This window comes from Mesoplodon mirus, assembly GCF_964341445.2.
Source record: "Mesoplodon mirus genome assembly, chromosome: 12".
In the NCBI taxonomy this organism is placed as follows: Eukaryota; Metazoa; Chordata; class Mammalia; order Artiodactyla; family Ziphiidae; genus Mesoplodon; species Mesoplodon mirus.
In genome coordinates, this window is record NC_138988.1 from 11,820,954 (window position 1) to 11,845,122 (window position 24,169).

Below are 24,169 nucleotides of genomic sequence, written 5' to 3' on the forward strand. Positions count from 1 at the left end.
TACATGCCCTGAAACCACAGAGGCTGAAACCTTCCTCGCTCCAGAAATGTTAACACAGCTTTATGGATTGATGTAATACTGGTAACATTGTGAGCCATCGCCAAAAAGATGAGCTACTGCAGGCAGGGGGTCTTAATAGATAGATGACAAGAGATGCCAAATTCTGCGTAATCTACATACGGGTCATTTTCTTGGCACTCAGTCGGCACTCAGTGACCAGCTAACTGTGGGGTTGAGGGAAGAACACAGCTGAACTCAGAACTCGGAATGAGGGGACAACAAAGGGGCATTGGTCCCTTCATCACACATTCAGCATTCAAAGGAACTAAAGTCTAGAACCTAGCTGCTAAGATTTCAGACAGGAAATAGCTTTCCAAATGCCTCTCCTTCTCCCCAAGCCAACTACGACACCACCAACAAGTGTCCTTGTGAGAATCGCGGCCCAACATCATTTTCAGCTCTTGCCTTGTGAGTCTGTACCCCGCAAGGAACAACTGGAAATAATGCTGAATATTCTGTTTTGCTCTCTCAGCAAGCTTTGTGTATTCATTCCTGAAAGATCTGAAAATAAAGTCAACGCTAACATTAAAAAAAGAAGAAGAAGAAAAAAAAGAAAAGTTCTTCTAGCTTGCAAGAGACCAGTGAAGGACAGTTATGGGTTTCCTTCCTCCCCCTGACCGGATCAAGGGACTGCATTCCCCTGGGCTTTTATATCCTTGTGTAATAGTTAATTAAATACTCTGTGCTTACTGGTTTATGTACTAGAGAACACTAATTTTAGAAAACCGATTAGCTAGTTCTTTCTAACTGTATGTTATTGTAGCTAAGGTCAAATTTTTCACTGAAACTATGGCAACAAAACCCCAGTATTCTTTGTCAACAAAACCGAAGCAAAGTTCTCAAGAGCAGGCCTCTACGTGATGGCTAAACCTAGGCTGAATTATTCTATTTTCTACCTTTACCTGAAATGCCATGTTTCTGAGAATGGATATGGGGGAGGGGGTGATCTCGGCCTCAGAAACTTGCTAGCATTAAGTCCAAGTGAGCTTATACTTAAGTGTCATCACTGATAACATTTTTAGACACATATAATTTTAGCAGCACAAAATATCCAGACATTTCAGAAGTACCCAAATTGGAACTCAAATGTACCTGGAAAAATACCACATGAAAAAAGGAACTTCTGAATATCAATAAGAGAAATAATTGCCCAACCTTATTTTCTCAATTATTGCAACTGCTCTAATTGGAGTTTTTCTGCCCTGACCTCCAGCTATTGCTTTGTCAGGGAAAAAAGACGGACTCTTTGAAGGGACACATTCTTCTCCCCACACCTGTGGCCACTCTCCACTTTTCTCCCCAAACCAGTGGACACAAGCACAATTCTTGCCTTCTCTAGGAGCCACGCTGGCTTCTGCCTTAGCCAACAGTACCAAGGAAGCAGCCGCTGGATATCCCTTCTCCTGGAAGCTCAGCTGTCCTCAGAGCCAGGTAGAGAATGTCACTCTGCAGGCCAACTGGCAGGCACCCCTCTGAACTTACAAAAAACACACAGTAGGGTGGGGGGTTTCAGGAAAAGAGCAGATTGGCAATATCTTCCTCCTGTCTGTCAAGAGCGGTCGGAGTGCCTGCTGCTTGGGTTAAGATAAACACAACTTCCTCTCTCGGCTGGGCCTGTAATTCTATACATAAGGCAGGATTGCCATCTCAAGTGAACGCCCCATCAGTAAGTGAGGCCCTGATCAAGGCTTGTGTAAGTAGAGAAAGGCCTTTGGTTTCTCTTCAGAAGGCTGCAAGCTCTCGAGCTCCCTCTTGTTCATTAACTCGTTCAATAAAGTACAAGAAATGCAGAAAGGTTAAAGTGTGTCTGGCCATGGATATCTTTGTACACTCCACATGCTGAAGTTTTAAAACGGACATATCAACGTCTGAAGGGCAATGTCTGATGTTCCTAAGAGATGTCCTCAAAGCTGTTAATTGCAAATTTAGCCACAAGAGCTACTCAGCTACCACATATTAAGTGCTTAGGTTGTGCAAGGCATGCTGCCAACGGTGTTACACACGTGCATCACCTCACCTTAAATTAATCCCATCAGTTCCATGCTATTATTAACCTTAGTTACCAGTTGGGGAGACTAAGGTGTAGAGAGGTTAAGTAATTTGCCCACGGTCACACAGCTAATGAGAGGTGGGGCAGGGACCTGAGCCCAAGTCCAACTCCAGAGCCAGCACTCTCAACCACTATGCCCACGGCCTCCCCAGTACATCTTACCTATTCATTTAAACCAGATCTGGCAGGATCTTGATCCAAAAAGGTTTTTGGATTTTTATATTTGCTCACCTTTTCAAATATTCAATAATTCCATCTTTCCACTACTACCTATTGTTTTCTACCCATTGAACTGAACATACTTGGTTCCCTGAGAGCTACTCATGTGGACAGCGTGTCTGTACTCTCCCCAGCTGTTTTGCTGACCCAATGCCCCCAAACACAGGGCTTCCACGGGAAGCAAAAACAGAAGAAACAGCTGGGTCCTTTGGTGGGAAAACACAGACACTTACGGTCAGATGGGATCATCTACCTAACCTCTGTCCCAGAGCAGAAATCGTCTCCAAGATCCCTGACAGATGCTCAGACCACTATGAATGAGAGGAAACTCAGTAATTTGAAGCAGGCCTCTTCCCTAAGCAATGGCTCAGCATTTATTACAGTCAGAAGCACATTCCTAAAATCGAAAACTCTGCCTCTGGTCACTTTCCTCTGCTGGCCCTAATTCTCTACTGTTCTGGGCTCAGAACATCCCTTCATATGACAGCCTCACAGTAAGAGAAGACAACTGTCAGTTGTCCCTTCGGGCCTTGCATCAGCATGAGGGTTTGTCAGAAATGCAGAATCTCAAGCCTCACCCAGACCTACTGAATTAGAATCTGCATTGTAACAAGATCCCCAGGTGACCATTCAAGTTTCAGAAGCGATGCCTTAGAGGTTTTTCTTCATTCATTCTACAAATATGCAAGAGCCTACCACAGGCCAGGGCCTGTGCAAAGCCTTAGAGGAGACAGGCACATCTTCCGAGCACACGATGAGTGGAGTGGGTAACAGGGAAGTCATACACCAGCAAGAGCAGCCAACAATTTTAGGGCATTTAGGACAGGAAAGGCACTCCTTTAAGTACTTAACATGGACTGGCTCCTTTGACCCTCACAGAAACACCATGAGGTGCATATAATAATCTTCCCATTTTCAAGATGAGGAAATGGAGATACTGAGAGGTTCAAGCTGACATGACTAGCATAAAACAGAGCTGAGAGTCAAGCCCTAGCAGCCTGGCTCCAGGGTCCGGGCTGACAAGGAGCAGCCTATGTGTACACAGGGTCGACAAAGACCCTCCACAGGGGATGCCTGAGGTCTGAAGGATGAGTGGGCATGAGAAAGACTAGGGGGTCCCAGGAGGAATGACAGAGATGGGGAGATCATTTCAGAGAGAAGATAAAGGGCACGCAAAGGCTCAGAGCGCAAGGCGAGTACCCTGACTGCCAGGACGAAATGACTCGATGTGGCAGGAACACAGAATGTGGAGGGGGGGGACTGCAGGTGAGGCTGAGAGGTAAGCAGGGAGACTCATGCAGGGCCCTGTGAACCCCGAAAGCATGTCCTTTATCCTAAGCACAACCAGGGAACCACCAAGGGCGCCAAGCAACCAAGTGACATCATGAGACCTGCGCTGATTCCTCTAGGCGCAGGGAATGGATGGGAGGGGCCCCAACACTCAGGCCCAACGGAGACAGAGAGGAAAATGCAGAAACCAGCAAGGAGACCACTGCAGCAACTTAGGTGAGAATTGTTGTTGCCCGGTTAGTCTAAAATGTCTCAAGTTCTCTCGGTTACTCACCGTTCAGCATGAATGCCATCACTTTGGGACCTATGCTCCTGGTTACCCCTCCTTTAGCTGTATTCCCATTGAGCAGTATGACTCTTAAATGTGGAACCCAGGATGTGATAAGAGCCCCCAGATGCTTCTTGAGAAGTACAACTCTATTGATTCACTTGAATGGATGAGTAGAGACATTGTCAAGAACACTCCAGACATGGGTTCAAATCCCAGCTTGGTCCAGACTGGTTACTGACCCTCTCCAGGTTCAGGGTACCCAACTGTACAGTGGGGATAATACACCACCACACCACAGGAGCGCTCCAACAGTCAAGAGCAAAGGCATACCATGACTCTGCCAGAAGACCAGGCACGAAGGAGGAAGGGAATGAATTATTGTTTGTTTTTCATGATCATGTATTGAATGAAGCCAAGGAATCTCAAAACTATGGGCGTAAGAGAGAAAAAAGATCAAACACTGGGGGAGGTCAAGGAGAAGGCACCCTCAGAGGATGAAGCCAGTCCACATTCCAGGGAGAAGACAAGTCAACTATAAGAAATCTGTTCAAAAATCTTTCCAGACTCAGGTAGTTTGGAGACAGGTTATAGCACAGCATCAAGCATCCACGTAGGAAAAAAATTAGCCTTCAGTTAACCTGAAATGTCATCAGCAAAAAACGCTGCAAGGACCGGGAACAGTGAAAACCATTTTAGAACAAGCACTAATTCCTTTTCAACCAGCTTTTATCTAAGGACCAGCATTATGCCGGGCACTGGGCCAAGAGGGCAGGGCAAAATCTGGTCCCTCCAGGTGCTCCAAAATCTAGCTGGGGAGACAAAAGTAGAAGACAGCTGTGATACACACTACACTGAAGGCTAAGTAGGCAGTTAGCATGTACCTCTAGCACGCAGACATTTGCTCCTGGGCAACGCATTTCAGAATGCCATATTTCGGGGCAGTAGAGGAAGAAAGTGATTAAGAAGGAATCCAGTAATTTGGCAAAGGAATACTCAAAGGCCCGTCTCCTTCTAAAGCAGTTTAGAGTAGGTATTAAAAGGAAGGCTTCTGATGTCAGACTGTCTGGGTTCAAATCCTGGTTCTGCCACTTCGAGCTGTGTAACTTGGACCCACCACTCAACCTCTTGTACATTAGTTCCTCATCTATAAAAGGAGGGCAAGACTTCATAGCTCTGTAGCTGCCTTATGGGTTGTTATGAAGGTTAAATAAATTAACGTATGTAAAGGAAACTCTACAAATTAAATAAATAGATTAAATTTCATTAACATGTGTAAGCACTAAACATGGTATTCACTATTATTTGCACTTATGGAAAACACATTATCATTAATGACACAAGGCGACAGGATAAAAAGAATTTTTTTTTAAATCCATTGTTCAAACACAGCAGCCTAAAAGATAGTGTGGGTGGGGACCCAGGGTGTGTCCCAATCCCAATTTTGACACAGAATTGCTTTCTGAGCCCAGGAGACGACCTAAATCTCTCTAATTTCCTCATCTGTCAAAAAAGGGAGGGAAAGAATTATCATAAACCCAAGTGATTCACCACATAACTTCATCAGTGCTCTGAAGACAGGATTAGAAAAGCCTTCACCAAAAGAAAAAGTCCTTCATCAACCACCATGCTCTGCTTTCAGGAGAACCATATAACAGTATGATGCAATTACACATGCTCTCTGTCCAAATCAATTTTGCCCTCAATGGAGGAAGCCACAACAGCAATACCGAGATTCAATCAGATGACAAAGAAAACACATCCCTTACACTGGAAGCACTTTATGCATAGAGAGCTGAAATTTGCTCTCTATTAGCAAATGAATTATTATGAGTAAATGAATGTAAAACAGAGGTGTGGGGTCTATTCTCCCATGGGTGACTCAGCTATTCAGAAAGGAAGCTATCCAAGGCAACGGAGTATAAAGCTCTCCTGTGTCCACGTGCGGGATACCCAGCACCTTCAGACACGCATCTCAAAGCTTGGAGCAAGTAGGCAGGAATCCAGCGAGGGCCACTTGTAGTGTGTGGGACTCCAGTATAATCACGGAGCAGGCATCACCCCAGTGACCGTGGAACACGCTGGGACCCTTCCATGGTGTCCGGGGAATTGATTTAAATTACAGTGTCGCTCCCTTTAGATGGAGTCTGTTGGTTCAAGATTGGGATAAGCGGGTAAATCTGAAATGAAGATTATAAAAAAACCTACTAATCTTTTTATTAAATTTGAATTGATTTTGTGAATGCGGAACACGTTGCAAGAGACGTTCCCACAAAGCAGCTGCTCGCACACACAAAACCTTGAATATGCTTCAAGGCATATACTTGACAAGCACCTTAAATAGACTGACTTTTCTGCCTTATTTATAACAAGACAGGCAGAAAACTCAGCCCCACTGGGAAAGGCCCATCGTGGATTAGAATCAAAAGAACAAACAAAATTTAAGGGAGGCCCTCCCCTTCGCATGTGGGTATTTAAAACTAAGTAAGATATGGGTTCATTCCTTCGAGGCCTTGCCAAAAGAAAAAAAAAAGGAGAAATAATGTTGCTTAGCAACAGTTAGACAACGGGCAGGGAAGGAGAGCGGGTGTGAAAGAAAGCTGAGCCTATGAGTTAGTTATGGCCACCCTAGTCCAGGTGACCTTTGTGACCCAAGATCCAGGCCGTGTCCCCATTTGGCCTCAGAATAAGGCCCGGCTGTTTCCATCCATTCGTCTTATCTTGACGAAGAAGACCTGTAATCCCAAAGAAATAGAAACCTACTTCTGGATAGCACGAGGCTCCTGGACAACAATGCTGCCTTGTGAAATGCTCACCGGCCTATTTCTGGCGCTGATCACAGTTTCCAGCTAAACTCCATTGAGCAGATGGGAAAACGGAGGCCCGGAGAGATGCAGCGACTCCCCCACGGCGTCACAGTGGTTGGTGGCAGAGCCCGGGCGGGGCGCTAGCTCCCAGGTCAGCTGGGGCTCTCTACTCCAGGGCTAGCAGTTTTCCCACATCTGCGAAGAACCATCCCCCACCTCAGCCTAAATCGCAGGTAAGACTGTGATCAATCAGATAAGCAGGTTGCTGGTACTCAAATACTTCTCATCGCTGGATCATGAAAAATGCCATTCTTATTTGAGGCTCCCTTCAAAACTGCTGGGAGATCCCAGGCCAGTTCACAAAGAGCTTGCATGAGATGGGAAACCCTTCTTTCTCTCTCCCAACCAAGCCATCTTACTAAATCCACAAGTCCCCTAATAGGTGGGCTGACACAGTGCAAGGATTCTGGGACTGCAGAAAAAGAAGAGTCCAATAAAAATGAAAAGACCCTAAGTCTGATCCTCAAATTCACAGCCATGCTTTAGATCCAGAGTGGTTTGTCACTGCCAACCAGCACACTCCTCAACCCAGTATCATCCTGAGACCATGATTCCTAGGCTGTCAATCTTTTAAAGGGGACACGTGCTGAGCAAGCAGGAGTCATCAGCCAACATGTGACTCAGGAGATGCCCAGAGGCAGGGTTATACTGCCCCAGACCAGACCCTCATTTGCATTACAAATAGGATTCAAAAAATGTTGCAGGTCACAGACAGAGTACCCCACACCTTGTTAAAAACGCATGAAGACAAAAATAAACACATGGGACCTAATGAAACTTAAAAGCTTTTGCACAGCAAAGGAAACCATAAACAAGACCAAAAGACAACCCTCAGAATGGGAGAAAATATTTGCAGATGAAGCAACTGACAAAGGATTAATCTCCAAAATTTACAAGCAGCTCATGCAGCTCAATAACAAAAAAACAAACAACCCAATCCAAAAATGGGCAGAAGACCTAAATAGACATTTCTCCACAGAAGATATACAGACTGCCAACAAACACATGAAAGGATGCTCAACATCTTTACTCATTAGAGAAATGCAAATCAAAACTACAATGAGATATCATCTCACACCAGTCAGAATGGCCATCATCAAAAAATCTAGAAACAATAAATGCTGGAGAGGGTGTGGAAAAAAGGGAACACTCTTGCACTGCTGGTGGGAATGTGAATTGGTACAGCCGCTATGGAGAACGGTATGGAGGTTCCTTAAAAAACTACAAATAGAACTACCATATGACCCAGCAATCCCACTACTGGGCATATACCCTGAGAAAACCATAATTCAAAAAGAGTCATGTACCAAAATGTTCATAGCAGCCCTGTTTACAATAGCCCGGAGATGGAAACAACCTAAGTGTCCATCATCGGATGAATGGATAAAGAAGATGTGGCACATATATACAATGGAATATTACTCAGCCATAAAAAGAAATGAAATTGAGCTATTTGTAATGAGGTGGATGGACCTAGAGTCTGTCATACAGAGTGAAGTAAGTCAGAAAGAGAAAGACAAATACTGTATGCTGACACATATATATGGAATTTAAGAAAAAAAAATGTCATGAAGAACATAGGGGTAAGACAGGAATAAAGACACAGACCTACTAGAGAATGGACTTGAGGATATGGGGAGGGGGAAGGGTAAGCTGTGACAAAGTGAAAGAGCGGCATGGACATATATACAGTACCAAATGTAAGGTAGATAGCTAGTGGGAAGCAGCCGCATAGCACAGGGAGATCAGCTCGGTGCTTTGTGACCACCTGGAGGGGTGGGATAGGGAGGGTGGGAGGGAGACGCAAAAGGGAGGGGATATGGGAACATATGTATATGTATAACTGATTAAATTTGTTATAAAGCAGAAAAAAAAAGAACAAGACAATAAAGAGGAAATTTAAAACTCAAAAAAAAGGAAAATGTATTTAATTGATGGTAAAGAATCTAAAATAAGGAAGAACCCAGATTATTAAAGATTATTAAAACCATAATCATGAAATCAAAAGATTTGACAACCATTGACCTCAGAAAGAAGACTCATTACTCATTACTGCAGTCTACCACCAAAGATAATAAATGTATGCCCAGCCCACTGAATCAGGAATTGAAAAAAACGTTTATGAATATATCCTTTGTTAGCATCTTTCCAAAGAATGTGGATAGTTGTCGGTTTTAACTTCTAGAAAATATTTTGGGAACTGCCATTAAAGACATTGAAATCAACTCATTATCATTACCAGAAACTATTGATATAACGTAGTTGCATATGTTTGGCTAAATATAATAGAAATCTCTTTGAAAAAAAAAAACGCATTAAGTTAAAGGGTCCAAGTGGTCTTCTATCTTGCAGTGGGCTTTCTTCCTCATTTATATGGTCCTAACTTAATGCTAGAAAGAGTGTGGGCAGACAGCAGAAAAGTAATAACCTAGTCCATTCCCATTTAGAGACTGCAGGTGACAACGGCTTGAAGGAACCCTTGTGCTTTGCGTGGGGAAGGGTCCATAGGGCAGAGGGAAGACAAAGCACTGGGTCCAAGCCTTTGCAAGAGTGTTCTGGCCTGACTCTGACACTCACACATCATGTGATGCTGGGCCAGATCCTCAACCCTTGTCAGCCAAAATGGCATCAGGGATAAAACAGATACACCCTGGGCTGAGAAGGTGTTGCAAAGCTCAAGGAGAGAGAACACGTGAAAAGTGTCATCATCTACTTTGCTCCAACAAACTACTAAATTACAAGGGCAACTTTCCTACTTTATAGAAAGATATTTCACCTGCTGGGCCTCTACTTGCATATAAACAGCTGTCACGTGGACAAATTACTCTCAACACAGCCCTGAAACATTTTAACTGTGTATTGGCATTGACTTCCTTGACAAGGTCTCTATCTTTCCTCCCTGGGACATAAATGGCTGGTGCACAGGAGGCAACCAATAAATGTTTGTGTAATGATAATAATCATTCGAAGAAGGGACATTTAAGTGACTATGGGCAAGTTACTCAATTTCTTAGGGCCTCAATTTCCTCACCTGCATAATGGGAACACTGATACCTACACCTCACAGGAAGGTGACCAGACTAAAAGAGAGAATCCACGGGAAATGCTTTGCACAAGTAAATGCTCTATTACTGTTGGCTACTGTTATTGATAATGTGGGTCTGTTTCTCCAAGACACCTTAAGACTCTCAAAAAGCCAGGGGGACTGTGTTCAACTCATCCTGCCTTCCCTTATCACCAAAACCAGCAGCTGGAACACAGTAGGACCTCAGTGCTTGTTGAGCTGAACACTCATGTTCATAATACATCCACCTAGTGGATTATTGCGCTTGAAACCAACTTGATTAGGGGAGAAGGACGAAGCACAGGGGACAAGGGTGATACTTACCTAACACATCCACACTTTCAGCCTGATCTCTGAGCTGTTCCCCAATTCACATGAAGCAGTGAATGACATCAGAAGGCTTCCTTTCTCCTCCCCTTTCCCTGCCCAAACTAAACTTCTCCCCATCTTTCACTGAGTTTTCTTACAAACAGCTTTTCTTCTGAAACTAAAGGCTCAGCTACAAGGTTAAAAACCTCTCACACCTTGGTGACACTGATACGACAGCATCTGTACAAGATCAAGAATTTGGGGCCAAGACTGGCCTCTTGACATAAATGGAAAAGATCAAGTTTTGAGGGCAAGAACTGGACCACTGCCCCAGTCTGAAAAAGGAGATTACACAGTAAACCGCATCAACACCAAAGCCTCTCTTATTTCCCAAAAGCCCCAGTTCTTATTTCCACGCCAACAGTGCTGAAGGTTATACTTAAAACAGCAGAGATCCTAGGATCAAAATGGACGATGGTTGTTAGTTTCCATCTTTTCTTTGCAGAAGATGCTGATATATTTACTAGGGGGAAGGGATGGGTGGGAGTGAAAAGGAAAAGATAACATAGAGACAGGAAATCACTAACCACAAAGCTTCTATTCCCAGTTTCAATCTGATGTTTGCCTTCCCTATTCTTTTAAGATTATGGGCAAAGCAACACAAATCAGGAAGAAAAGAGATTCTGCCTTCCCTTCCATGGACACTGGTGCTTTAATATGGTATCACATTAACAAAAGGACTAAAGTAACTGAATTATTCTACATCTCAGCTCTTCTCATCACCTAGAGGGCAAGGACACGGTCCAAAATTCATTCCGATAATGAAAAAGCCTCGGCTTATGTGAAACAGATGTGCAGCCAATCTCTTCTTCCTACAGACAATGTTAGGGGCAGGAGATATAGTCAAAGGAATCACAAAAAAAGCAATTCACTTGGAAATGTACTTTTACTCATCAGAAAGAAGCAAGTGTGTTCAGTAGTTTGACTCTTCTGCATCTACTGTGAAAAGTAACAGCAACCAGTCACTGAGCAAGCCTTGTGGACCCAACTACTCTGTTTAGCTCTTTACCCATATTATCTTCAATCCTATTATCTTTATGAGGAAGGAATCCTTTTTCCCCCATCGCATAAGTAAGGAAACAAGCTTAGAAATTTAAGTCATCTATCAAGATCACTCAGCTTGTATAGGGGAACACTGGGCCTCAAATCTAGGCTCACGGGGTCCAGGTACACACCCCTAACCACAGAAGCATTTAAAGACAAAAAGTGGAACCACACATAAGAATTCACATATAGTTACTTTCCCTTCTGCCACCATATGTGAGTATCAGGCTCTGTACTAAGAACTAAGAACAAAAAGACAGGGATAATTAAGGCTTCCTGAGCCCTTAACTAAGGGCCAGGCTCCCTCAGTACTAAATGCGGAACACACATTTAATCGTCACAATAACCTTATAAGGGAGGGACTTAAACCATCTTGCAGGGTTTCCCTGGTGGCGCAGTGGTTGAGAATCTGCCTACTAATGCAGGGGACGCGGGTTCGAGCCCTGGTCTGGGAGGATCCCACATGCTGCGGAGCAACTGGGCCCGTGAGCCACGACTACTGAGCCTGCGCGTCTGGAGCCTGTGCTGCGCAACAAGAGGCCGCGATAGTGAGAGGCCCGCGCACCGCGATGAAGAGTGGCCCCCGCTTGCCACAACTAGAGAAAGCCCTCGCACAGAAACGAAGACGCAACACAGCAAAAATAAATAAATAAATAATAGGAATAATGACATCTGGAAAAATAGTGAAGCCAAATCACCAGAAAACAGATCTAAGCTGTGGTTTAAAAACAAACAAACAAACAAACAAACCATCTTGCATTTTGCAGATGAGAAAACCAAGGTTCACGGAGGTTAAGCCGTTTGTCCAGGGTCACGTAGCTAAGAATGAGTAGAACTTGGATTTGAACACAGGAAGCCTGATACCACAGCCTATGCTATTAACCACTAGGGTAGCAGATTTCAAGAGGAGCTCACAAAATTAAAAACCCAAAGTCAGAAGCCACAGGGAGTATTAGATAAATAGGCCTTTGGCTTCCATTTACTTAAGAACAGGTTTATGATGGTTCTCAATATAGGAAATAACTTGGCAAGGAAACAATGGAAGCGACAGCAAACCCAAATGACTAAATGTAGCTCAGCTGATTGCTCGGATAAAGACTCCATCATCCTATGCGGCCTCAAGCCAGCACCTCACTTTTCCATATGTGTTTGTTAAACTTTGAGGTGCAATGGCACAGCAAGGCAATGGGCTAGAAATGCCTCCAAATTGCCCAACTGCCCTATGCACCATTTCTAAACATCAAAATGACTTCAGGGCCTCCCTGGTGGCGCAGTGGTTGAGAGTCCGCCTGCCGATGCAGGGGATACGGGTTCGTGCCCCGGTCTGGGAGGATCCCATATGCCGCGGAGCGGCTGGGCCCGTGAGCCATGGCCGCTGGGCCTGCGCATCCGGAGCCTGTGCTCCGCAACGGGAGAGGCCACAACAGTGAGAGGCCCGCATACCGCAAAAAGAAAAAAAAAAAAAAAAAAAAAAAAAAATGACCTCAACTTCAAAATAGACTTGTATTTGGAAAGGCAGTCATCCCTTTCTAAAGAGAGATCTTTCTCTTCATTTTAGAGAAAAATGTTTCAAAGTACGCTACACCAGAATTGAAAGGCTGCTTTGGAAAACGTCGCCCGGGCTCCAAGCTGGAAGAGACCTTCCTGGCATGGCAGCGGCTGCGAAGGGAGATGGGCCTGGGCCCCTCACCTGTGTGCAGAGCGCCTCCGGCTCACCACAAGGAATTTAGGCAGCCGTGACCTACATTCACAAAGCCTGCAGCAAAGCTTGTTTTGAACCAGATTTCCCACAAGTACAAAGCACCTCACAACCTAGAAACCTTTATTTTTAATTTATGGGGGAAGACAGTCAACAAATTAAGTCACTGTCACGTGACCACCTGTAGAACCAGGCCAGGCCATAAACGGAGTTTGGTTCTCTCTAAATGGCCTCTATCGGACTGTCACTTTTATCTCAGAACAATCCCTTTCAATCAGCCACCAGGTGTATATCTAAGCACCAGGCACTTTTACCCTAGGGCCAGGAAAACAAATATCTCTCCTGACTTCCCCTGGCTATGGTCCTGTTTATTTTAACGTTTTAAACCTGTATTCAAATAGCCACTGGTTAACTTTGTACAGTACATTAACATCTTTCTCAGCTTCCTTTCCCAACTCCCAGAGCCTGGGTGTAGAATGGGATAAGAGCTCACATTGGACCCAAGCAATAAGCTTCTCATCCCTTCACTTGGTCCCTGCTGCAAAAGCAATGTGTGGACCAGCTCCCTGCTATGTAATAAAGCCGGGAGTTTACAGCTCAGGCTCTATTAGCAGTGGTTCTTAACCTAGGCTGCCCAGGAGACTCACCCCGGGAGCTTTCAAAATATCTCAAATGCCCAATTAAATGAGAATCTCTGGAAGTGGAGCTCATACGTGTTATTTCTGAACGTCCCCCAGGTGATTTCTCTGTGCAGCCCAAGTTGACAAGCCCAGCTCCTACTGCACCCATCACCAGCTCTGTGAGTCCAGACAAGGTGCTAAACCTCTAACTTTGAGGGCTTCGATCCCCTCCCAGGGAGAACAGAGCCCTCCAAGAGCTAAAAATGCCTGCAGAGCCCTTAGCACGTTATCTCTCCATCACTCCTGGCTCAAGTCTATCACTCTTGGCTCTTTTGAAAGATAAATTGCAGCACATTATAGAATTCAGAGTAGGGAATTAATTCTCTGAGTGAGCGACTGGATTATGATCACTGGATCAAATCTTTCTGCTGCATTCAGGATTCTGTTTTGGAAGATGACATGGAACAGGAACTGAGAAGAAAAAGGCAACAGAGGCAACAGGAGCCTCAGGTCCCTGTCACATCAGGCTTACGCCAACAATTGTTTTTTTTTTAACAGTGTCCCACCAGCACCCCCCAGGTGAAAACATTCTGCTGGCAGACTCATGCCAACTGGATGCAGCTCAACACTGAACGTCTTCCAAATGGCTTCCCCCCATCTGAACGTCTGCCTCCTATTTTATTCTAATTTCTTTAGCTTTTATCCAAAAAACTCAAACAGTTTCTATATCACCTAACAATAAGAACTTATAACGCAAAGGACACAATCTGCAAACAGCAAGGTTTAAACTCTTTGGGACTGAAGCCATCAGTCAAATACCTAACCCAGTGGGTTCTCAGCCCTGGCTGCATATAAAAATCACATGGAAAGCCTTAAAAATGCCAGTGCCTGGGCCTCCCTGGTGGCGCAGTGGTTGAGAGTCCGCCTGCCGATGCAGGGGATACGGGTTCGTGCCCCGGTCTGGGAGGATCCCATATGCCGCGGAGCGGCTGGGCCCGTGAGCCATGGCCGCTGGGCCTGCGCATGCTCCGCAACGGGAGAGGCCACAACAGTGAGAGGCCCGCATACCGCAAAAAAAAAAAAAAAAAAATGCCAGTGCCTAGGCCACAACCTTGAGAGATTCTTCAATTGGTCTGGAGTGGGGCCCTGGGCAGCCATGTAATTTAAAATCTCTCCCAGATAATTCTACTACACAGCCAGGGCTGAGAACCACTAACCACAGTAACAGCAAAAAATAAAAACAAAATGTTTCTCACTTTAAGATAACAATTATATTTTAAACACCTCCTGGAATAAACTAAGCTACCTTCCAAGGAAGGCATCAAACGCAAGAGGCCTACAAAGAAAGCCAACACTGCTAGGCTACCAGCAGGAAAGCTGTCCCACCTATGCCTTTTAACTCAAAAAGTAAGTAATAATCAAGAACTTCTCACTCCAAGGCGAGGTATCTAAGGATATCAAACCCCCAAAGGGACAGCAAGATCTGCTGAAATAACACTTATTCCTTGTGACTCAATCCAGAAATCCTGTTTGTTTGGACATATCTGCACAAGTGTGAGGCTTTAAACTGAATTAGCACTTACCAACATGTATTCAAGAGACAAATGAAGGCCCTAATACAAGCCAACCCAATCTTGACACTGAACTTATTTATGCATTTTCAAGAGGTCAGAAAGCTTGAAATTGGTATCATACTTTTAAAAAATATGTAAGCAAATAAACCTACGACTGCTTTAAAAAAACTAAATCCACACAGAGCAACACACTTCATGAATTTTCAAATGAGTCAAGGGACCCGCTCTGGGAAGGTCACCAACTTACCTCTGAATTTCTTGGGTGGATTGTTAAGGTCCCCAGTTTCTGGCTGTACAACACAACGATCATCAACCAGGCTGCAAAGAAAATAAAGATAAATGTTGTACCAAGCCGAGTCTAAGAAAATAAAAGCCTAAGCACTATGCAAAAATCAAACACTCAGGGCTGTTCCTGCACAAAACTTAGGCTGCCCTATTCTCCTGCCAGGGAGCTGTTGACACTAGAGGTTTCCTATGTAGGGAGCTAAACCTCATCCAAACACCCAAGACTCTGCTTCTGCAACGGACACATTCAGCTACTGTTTTCTCTTACCCGCAGCCATGAGAGATCTGAGCACAGCACGCACTAATGCTCAAGTCGGGGGCATAGCAAGGGATCCGCGCGCTCAACCAACGGTAGCTGAGGGGCCCACCCCATGCCAGGCACTGAGCTAGGCCCTGGGATGTGAAGATGAGTAGAAGCCAGGCCCCTGCCCTTAGGGAGCTCAAGGCTAGTTCATGCAGGAGCCACAAAGACAAACTGATAACAAGAATATAAACCAAAGGCTGTAAGGGAAGAGAACAAAATACAGCCAGAAACTAACTGTGCCTGAGGCCATCTGAAAAGCTGCTGGTGGAAGAGGGAAAACTGGAGCTATTGGAAACTGAAATCAAGGTGGGGGATGAAGAAGAGGGGAGCGTTTTCGGGGGGAGGGAACCCCACATACAAAAGCATCGAAGTAAGAAAGGACTTTGGAGCTTCAAAAGCAACTAGTGCAAAAATTACAGATAAATAACCAGCCCTAAATTATATATAAAGCCCTCGTGTTTAAAGTCCCAACTGAACAATCCAACTTGTACAATGCTTTTAGAAGAAGCGATTTTAAAACAATATTTCTGTTTGAACAGATGAGGAAATTGAAGCTCTGAGGAGTTTAAATGACTTTTCCAAGTTCCTAAAAGTGGTATTGGTAAGACTGGCTCATTTTCCAAGTGACCACAGAATTTGCTCCCAGTTAATATGGTTTTCCAGGGTTTCTTCCATTAATCTGTGTCTTATCCCAAAGGCAACGTACTGTTAAATACCCGGCCTTAGATCTTACTGCTCCTTCCTCCAAAATTCCCTGACAACTCCTAAAGTCCTGCACGTCTTTCAAGACCCTGATTCAGAGCCCCCATCTTCTCCATGAAGGCCCTCAAGCCTTTCCTGCCCCAGGCCCTCTCTGCCTCTCCTCTGTCCCCCCAGTATCGCTGGGCTGAAACACAAATGGTGCACTAGGCTACGAACTCCATGAGGGCAGAGAGCTGCCGGCTTTGTGGCCCAGAGGTGCCCAGGGCCAGCACACTTCCTGCCCAGGCTGGGTACTCAGTATCTATTTGGTGGATGAATCAAAAGTGTCCCACCAGCAATTTGCCTCCTTCAGCTCCAAGACACAAGACCTCTCTGCATCAACAAGAGGGACAGTGTGGTCACAGCCTGAATTGTAATGCAAAAATTAAGAGCAGAAAGTCAAGAGTCAATGAGCCTCTGTGAGTATAAATAAGGTAATGTCACCAGATCAAATATAATATGTGTATGCAGGGGCTGGGGGGAATGCCTTGGAATCCAGTGCAGGACTGGGTTAATTTATCATCAAGCTCTCAAACAAGCAGGAAGAGGTAGGAGAAAGGGCCCCAGTCTAGGCTAGAAGAAAATGAATTGTAGATGGCACTCGGCCACCTACAAGCAGCATGACGCTAACTCCATTCCTTCACTCCTCCTGGTCTCAGTTTCTTCATGCGTAAAATCCAAGAGTAGGTCTCAAGGATTCTCAAGTAGGGAGATGTTCATAAGACTTTTTGTTTCTTAAATATATTGATACCAGGCGCCCATCCTCCCCAGGCCTACTAAAGCCGTGCTCCAGGATGGGACCCAAGAACCTTTATTTTTAACAAGTTCTGCAGGTGATTCAGAAGCACTTCTCTGACACTGCGTGTCATACGCTTGGGCTCTTCAAGGTCCTAGTTGAGTTCTCAAGTTCAGTGAGTCAATAAAGCCATTTGGAGGTAACCACCATCTATATAAGTGGAACTGGGCAACATAAATGGAGCTGGAGGCTGATTCCACCAAAACTGGCAGTCACTCATCGTCATCCGTGACTGGTGCTCCATAAATGTAAGAAATATGAGAAGGAAAAAGGTCACACTTTATTTTCCAAATCCATTTTTACCCTAATTATCCTCAAATATGTGCAGGGAACCAAGGGAATAAAATATTCATCGAAAGCAAGGACTAGGCCCCCAAATTCATAAAAGAGCCATCCTCATGTTAAAGGGGGAGACCTTATCATTAATTTGTTCATAATACTTGAGGAAAACTCGTAGAAAGCTCTGTACTTCATACGAAATCTAAGAACAGATGCTCTGGAAGAAAAGGAGGTACTGACATTTTAGGGGCTGGCACAGTAGACTGAGCAAGTGACAGGAAGCGTGCCCGGGTGACTGGAAGGGCAGTGGCACCGTTAAAAGAAACTGGGGCCAAAGAGGAGGGATGGGGCATATAGTGGGGTTGAGGTTTTACAAGGCATCCAGGTAAGAGCTCTGGGCAGTTAGGAGGGTGGTGAGCAAATTCAGCCAGAGAGGGGTGGTCAGCAAAGCCAGGAAGGAAAAGTCTGCCCTGTCAAGGGCAACCGTTAGGAGTGCTGGTCTTAGAGTCCCGAGTCTTCGCAACTGTGAAACCCCGGGGCAGGTGACTTCACCTCTCTGATGCTCAGAGGTTTTGCCCCCATAAATAGCAATAACGATAGTGCTCACTGTAAAAAGCTGTTTGGGGATTAAAGGGATGGTGTATGTACAGTACGCAGCACAGAGCTGTAAACACCCGTAGGATTCGTGTAAGGACCATGCCTACTTATTATTGGTGTTGTTTTGGCTGAAAAATAAGAAGAGGACTCAAGATTCAACCACGGATGGGAAAAGCAAGGAGTCAGCCAAGAAGAAAAAAGGGACAACAGAGAGGCAAAGCAGCAGGACTCTTTGCCAAAGGCCACAGCAGGTAAAATGTGAAGGGTGGGTCTTTAGAGAAGTTTTAAAAAAGGTAAGGACTGAGAAAAAAAAAAAAAAAAAAGCACTTGATTTGGTGATCAGGCACTCGTGGATGACTTGTTTTTATCGGATGACTTTTGAAAATAAAATCTTTATTCAGAGAGGTCCAGTTGAGCTACAGAATTCTTTACGTGAAATAACTTGCTCTTTGAGGCTGGAGTAACTGAGTGAGAGCCTGAGAGTACTCACTTTGCACAAATACCAGAGAACAAGCATACTTTAAGAAGTATGATTAAAATGAAGGTTCTGGCTGCTGTAAGAATGAGGTTCCTGGAGAAGCCGTTGCCTGCCTTCACCCCATCTATCTGAGATCAGCTCTTGCCAAATACAACAATGCCACCCACTACTCCTTCCCAGCAAAGACATTATAGACCATTTGTGACTCTTCTGCAGTTAACCATCTTCACTCCCCATTCTGCTTGTGTCTGCCTTTGGGGCTACTTCACCTCTCATTTCCTCTTCTAGACAACAGGGGTAGGGAAAGAAGGGAGAAGATAATCAAATGAGTACATTAGGGAATGTATGTATACCCTTAAGAGTTAGGGGAGGGCTTCCCTGGTGGCACAGTGGTTGAGAGTCTGCCTGCCGATGCAGGGGACATGGGTTCGTGCCCCGGTCCGGGAAGATCCCACATGCCGCGGAGCGGCTGGGCCCGTGAGCCATGGCCACTGAGCCTGCGCGTCCGGAGCCTGTGCTCCACAGCGGGAGAGGCCGCAACAGTGAGAGGCCCGCGTACCACAGAAAAAAAAAGAGTTGGGGGAAAAAAAAAAACTGAAGAAAGCACAAAAGACCAAAAATCTGATTTAAAGAACCTTGTGCAATTTGTAACTTTCAGATGCACACAGCAACTTGAAGTAGGAAAAGTTCTGCTCCCAAGAAGAGAGATAAGCATCTGAGAAGTTCTGGTCTTTGCTCGGACAACAAATAAGTCACCATTTAAAAATAAGAGCTTTTACGAAGCTAAAGCACTTCCTTGGGGTCTGTAAATATTAATCTTAAAATTCATCCCATGTACTTAACACTTTCCCCCGACATATGAAAAAAGAGAAAATTATAATAAATGCTGAATTAACAGAGTCCTAACTAATGAGATTTCACTCGTGCAGAACTGACAGGAAAACAGTATTTTTGTGTAAGATGTTAAACTTGATTAACGTGAGATTTGATATTCATGATTCCAACCACTGCTGGAAAAGCCAGTAAAATGGAAACATTCTTGTCCTAGAAAAATCACAATTTTAAGCCGATGTTATGATGCCTTAAACAAATCCTGCCACACAAGAAACCAGGCGCTCTTACCCCAAGGTGCTAATAAATCCATTTGTCGATCCCTCGGCGTACAGAGAACAAATGTCTCCGATATGAAGGAAACTAGACATCTTGTCAGACATGGCTTTCTTGAGAATCCTAGACAAAGTAAAATATGCAACATTATTAGAAGGAAAGAATTGCTCGGGGTGGGGGTGGGGGGGAGTCACTGAAAATTGGCTTCACTCAATTTTCCAAAGCGTCCTACTTAAAAGTCAAATTTAAATGGGAGTGTGACAGGCAGGCAATTCACTGAGCCAAGCAGGACATCTGCAACCACATTTTTCCCACATATTCTTTCATTTCAGGATATTCCAACCACAGTAATGCTTGTTTCTAACAAAACCATGCCTGAATCCAATTCTCCAAGTTGAAGACCCTCGATAATAAATGGTGAATATGAAGACAGCAGGGAAGTCAGCCAAGAACTTTGCAGTGATGAGGAGCTGGAAAGTCTGACTTATGAAACATTAACATATTCAATCTGCCTCAGGGAACATTCAGTCAGAAGGAAACACCTGGTATAAAACTTGGGTCCGGCAGTGCCTGGGCTGAGGTGCCAAAGCAACAAAATGAAATTAATAAGAGGAAACCTAGTAATAAATACCACAAAGCTCTGGCAGCCTTTTAAGAATTCAACAACCTACACACTTCACCCAAATGCTATTCCAGGGTCTTTCTCATACTTCACCAAGAAACACTTGCAGAGGGAGAAAGAATCTTAGCACCTGGTCCAAACCCTTCCCAATGCAATTAAGAAGAGTAAGGTTGAGGTCATTTAAGAACCTTGGTCAGGAACGCACACAGCTACTTAGGGGCAGTCCTAGAAAATGCTCTTAAATTCAGGAAATCTCTACACAGCCTAGTAGACAGACACACACACACACACACACAAATATCAACGAAAATATTGACATGACTCATAGAAACAGCTTTCATCAGGGCCATAAATATTGAGGAGTGGGAGCCAATTGTAAAAAACTAAATTGACATTTAAGAAACAATCTCAGTTTTGTGGGAAGAGTGTGTGCTGGTGTGGACTGCAGTAACCCCCCATCATTTCCTCAGGCACCTGGTGTGTAGACGTTCAGGGTCACCTAGGTCTTCCCCAGACCTCCCCTCCAAACCCAGACCCCCTTAAACATCTTTGCCCATCTCTTTACTCAAGACTCCTTGCCAGAAAGCATTCCTCCCGCAAAGCCACAAGTTGTAAGGGCGTGGAAAAGCATACTCTTCTGAAATTGCTCTCTGGGTGCCAAGTTTTCTTTTCAGAATTAGCATGCAGCAATGATGAGCAGGAAACCTCAGGAAGCATTTCTCCTACCATAGCAGGAGCGTCAGGTAAAAAAAACAAACCATTAAAGAACCTCAGTTCACTGCTTGTGAGAAACAGCAAGGAAAAACTAATTTATCCCCCCAACAACCAAGATGTTACAAGAGAGATAAAGAGCACTGCCTTGAACTTATGTATAGAGAGAGCCAGCAGCTGAGAACACAGACTCTCAAACAGAAGAGCCAGCATCTCTGGACCTTGGGGAAAGACAGACAACATGCAGAGGGACAGTTCGCCAAGTCCCACTCTCCAGAATCGAGTCTATCATCCTGTCATTTCTTCCTAACTGGATATTTTATACCTAAAGGCAAACCAACGTGTTAAAAAACATCCCCAAAAGCTGCACAAATGAAAACCACTAAGGGGGGCTTCCCTGGTGGCGCAGTGGTTGGGAGTCTGCCTGCTGATGCGGGGGATGCGGGTTCGTGCCCTGGGCCGGGAGGATCCCGTGTGCTGCGGGGCGGCTGGGCCCGTGAGCCACGGCCGCTGAGCCTGCGTGTCCGGAGCCTGTGCTCCGCAATGGGGGAGGCCGCAGCAGTGGGGGGCCCGCGTACCGCAGAAAAAGAAAAAAAAAAAAAACCACTAAGGGGCATTAATATTTCCCTTATGTGCTTATATATAAAAGTTTTATCATAGAGGGTCAGGAAGTCTGTGTACTTCTGGAACTGATTACTAGGAAGCAAGTTCTGTTTGAATTTTGAGTCAGACCAAATTTGTGTCTGCACACTTCGACCTCCCAGAAGGACACTGGGAAGCTGCTGAATGCAGGAGAGCAGGTACGTGCTCAGGCAAGAGGGCAAGGGGCCTTGTCTACTGTGACTGACTCTCCTTTCGGGCTTGGCCTTTGAATGAGTATTTGGCCCCAGTGGAGACCAGGCCAGGAAACAGGAGTATGACTGTTATTCACTGAACTTTCAGCACCACCTGGTCACCTTACTAAAAGTTTCAGGCCCTTAGTGGGAAGAAGTGGACACAATTCAGTGTTCTGCAATGACAAAGCATGACATACTCAATGTTGCCTGAAGTTGATAATTGCAGATGTCTGGACCACACTCAGTGCAGCAAGGTTCTGCATTATGACCGTTTCCAATAATAATGGCATTTGGCAAGCATTATCATGCCCACCATTGTGCTGAGAGCTTTACAAATGTTCTCAAATCCTCAGGACCACAGCATGAGGCAGGCGCTACCATTATTCCCATTTTGCTGTTGGGAAACTAAGCTACAAAGAGGTTAAGATGGCCAAGCCACATATAATTAACAAGCAGAAAGGCCCGGGTTATAACCCTGGTCTACATGACTGGTAAACAGAACTGTTGAATGGTGATACCTGGAACACAGATTAAAATGTTAACCATTCTTATTCTTTGGGTGACAAGACTATGGAGAACTGATTTTCTTTTATATGCACAATTCTATTTGCTAATTTTTCTACTTTGGTATTTCCTAATTTTTCTACCGTCACCACATAATATTTTGATATGGAAAAAATTTAAGTATCTTCTTCCTCAACAACATGCTTATTAAGTAGATGGTTGAACAAATAAACTTTAGGCATACTTTACATTTCCCCCAGAAAACGCAGGCCAGTACATCCACCACAGTTAATGATCCTCTACTGAGCAATCTGCCAGGGGTCCCAATTTAAAAAAGGCAGTGGGGGGGGAGGCAGGAGGAGGAACAGATTCTCCCCTAGGGTCTCAAACAATAAGTACCCTCACAAAGGACCAGGCAGAGCCTCCCTCGTCTGGCTGGAAATCTTTGGAGATTTCCCGTCACCTACCATTAGTCAAGTGGAGGAAGAGGAGAAGGGCGAGGGGGGAGGGAAGGGGAGGAGGAGAGGGGGAGGAGGGGGGAGGGAATGGAGGAGGAGGAGGTGGAAGAGGGGGAGGAGGGGGGAGGGGGAGGGGAGGAGGGGAGGAGGGAGAGGAGAGGTTCTGGTGCTATCATCAGTGATGTCCTGGAAGTAAAAACAAAGGCCACGATAGTCAACAGAACAGGCCTCTGGGGCCTGGAGGGGAGGAGGTGGAAAGTCAGCTGGTGCCATGGGCCTGGGAGCAATCTTATGGAAGACTTCCTGTTGTTCAGAAGCAGGGTGGGAGAGCCTGCCTCTTTATCTGATCCTGGACCACTTGTGCCTGCAAACTTCTCACAGCTGTACCCAGGGCTCCTGTGTCACTCACACAGTGGCTGGGGATCACCTAAGGGAAAAACAGAGCCAGGGCCAACCTGCAGTTGAGCTGCATGACCCTGGTACATCAAATACTATATGGACACCTAGGGCTCTTTGCTAACAAACTCTGAATTGGTCACCAGACATCTACGAGAACAAGTCTAGGTGGTTAGCTCCAGAGCTCCAACTGTCTCTTGGTCCACTAACTATTATTTTTAGTCCACCACTGTCATCCAGGCCACTTAAACCTCTCTGCTTTCCTTTCCCCATCTGTAAAATGGGGATAATACATACTTCAAGGAGTTGAGGAATAGATGAAATGGTACATGAAAAGTGTCCAGTACAGGGGCTGGCGGACTTTCACTGCTCAATGCTAGCTATTTTTCATTACTTTTTTAATGAGGTGAGGTAGAATTCTGGATGATTCTTGGGCTTCAAAATTATGAATCACTATATTGTATAACTGAAATTTATATAATACTATAAATTTACTATACCTCAATTTAAAAAATAAAAAGAATTCTTTATATCAAACTTTCTCTGTTCATTATAAGATAAATAAGTTCTGGGCATATAATGTACAACATGACAACTATACTTACCAACAGTGTATTGTATATTTGAAAGTTGCTAAGAGAATAGATCTTAAAAGTTCTTATCACAAGGAAAAAAATTTTTAACTATGTATGGAGATAGATATTAACTAAACTTATTGTGGTAATCATTTCACAATATATACATATATCAAATCATTATGTTGTACACCTTAAACTTATACAATATTATATGTCAAGTATCTCAATAAAACTGGAAAATTAGTAAATTTTTTAAAAATTTAAACTCAGCAAAGGAAAGGATCCCCTGCATAAAAAGTCAGCTGGGTATCATAACAAATGAACTCCTGTATGACCCATGATGATACATTTCA

General features: G+C 44.5%; 1 protein-coding gene across 1 annotated transcript in view; it reads right to left on the reverse strand.

Moving 5' to 3' along the window:
- ITPR1 (inositol 1,4,5-trisphosphate receptor type 1) overlaps nucleotides 1-24,169 on the reverse strand; it is a 329,901-nt gene that overhangs the window by 285,603 nt on the left and 20,129 nt on the right. The window contains exons 3-4 of the mRNA XM_082638311.1: nucleotides 19,727-19,834; nucleotides 15,372-15,442 (exon numbers count right to left, since the gene is read on the reverse strand). Of these exons, the coding sequence (XP_082494437.1) occupies nucleotides 15,372-15,442; nucleotides 19,727-19,818 (163 nt within the window). The 5' untranslated portion in view covers nucleotides 19,819-19,834. The remainder of the gene's footprint in view (nucleotides 1-15,371; nucleotides 15,443-19,726; nucleotides 19,835-24,169) is intronic.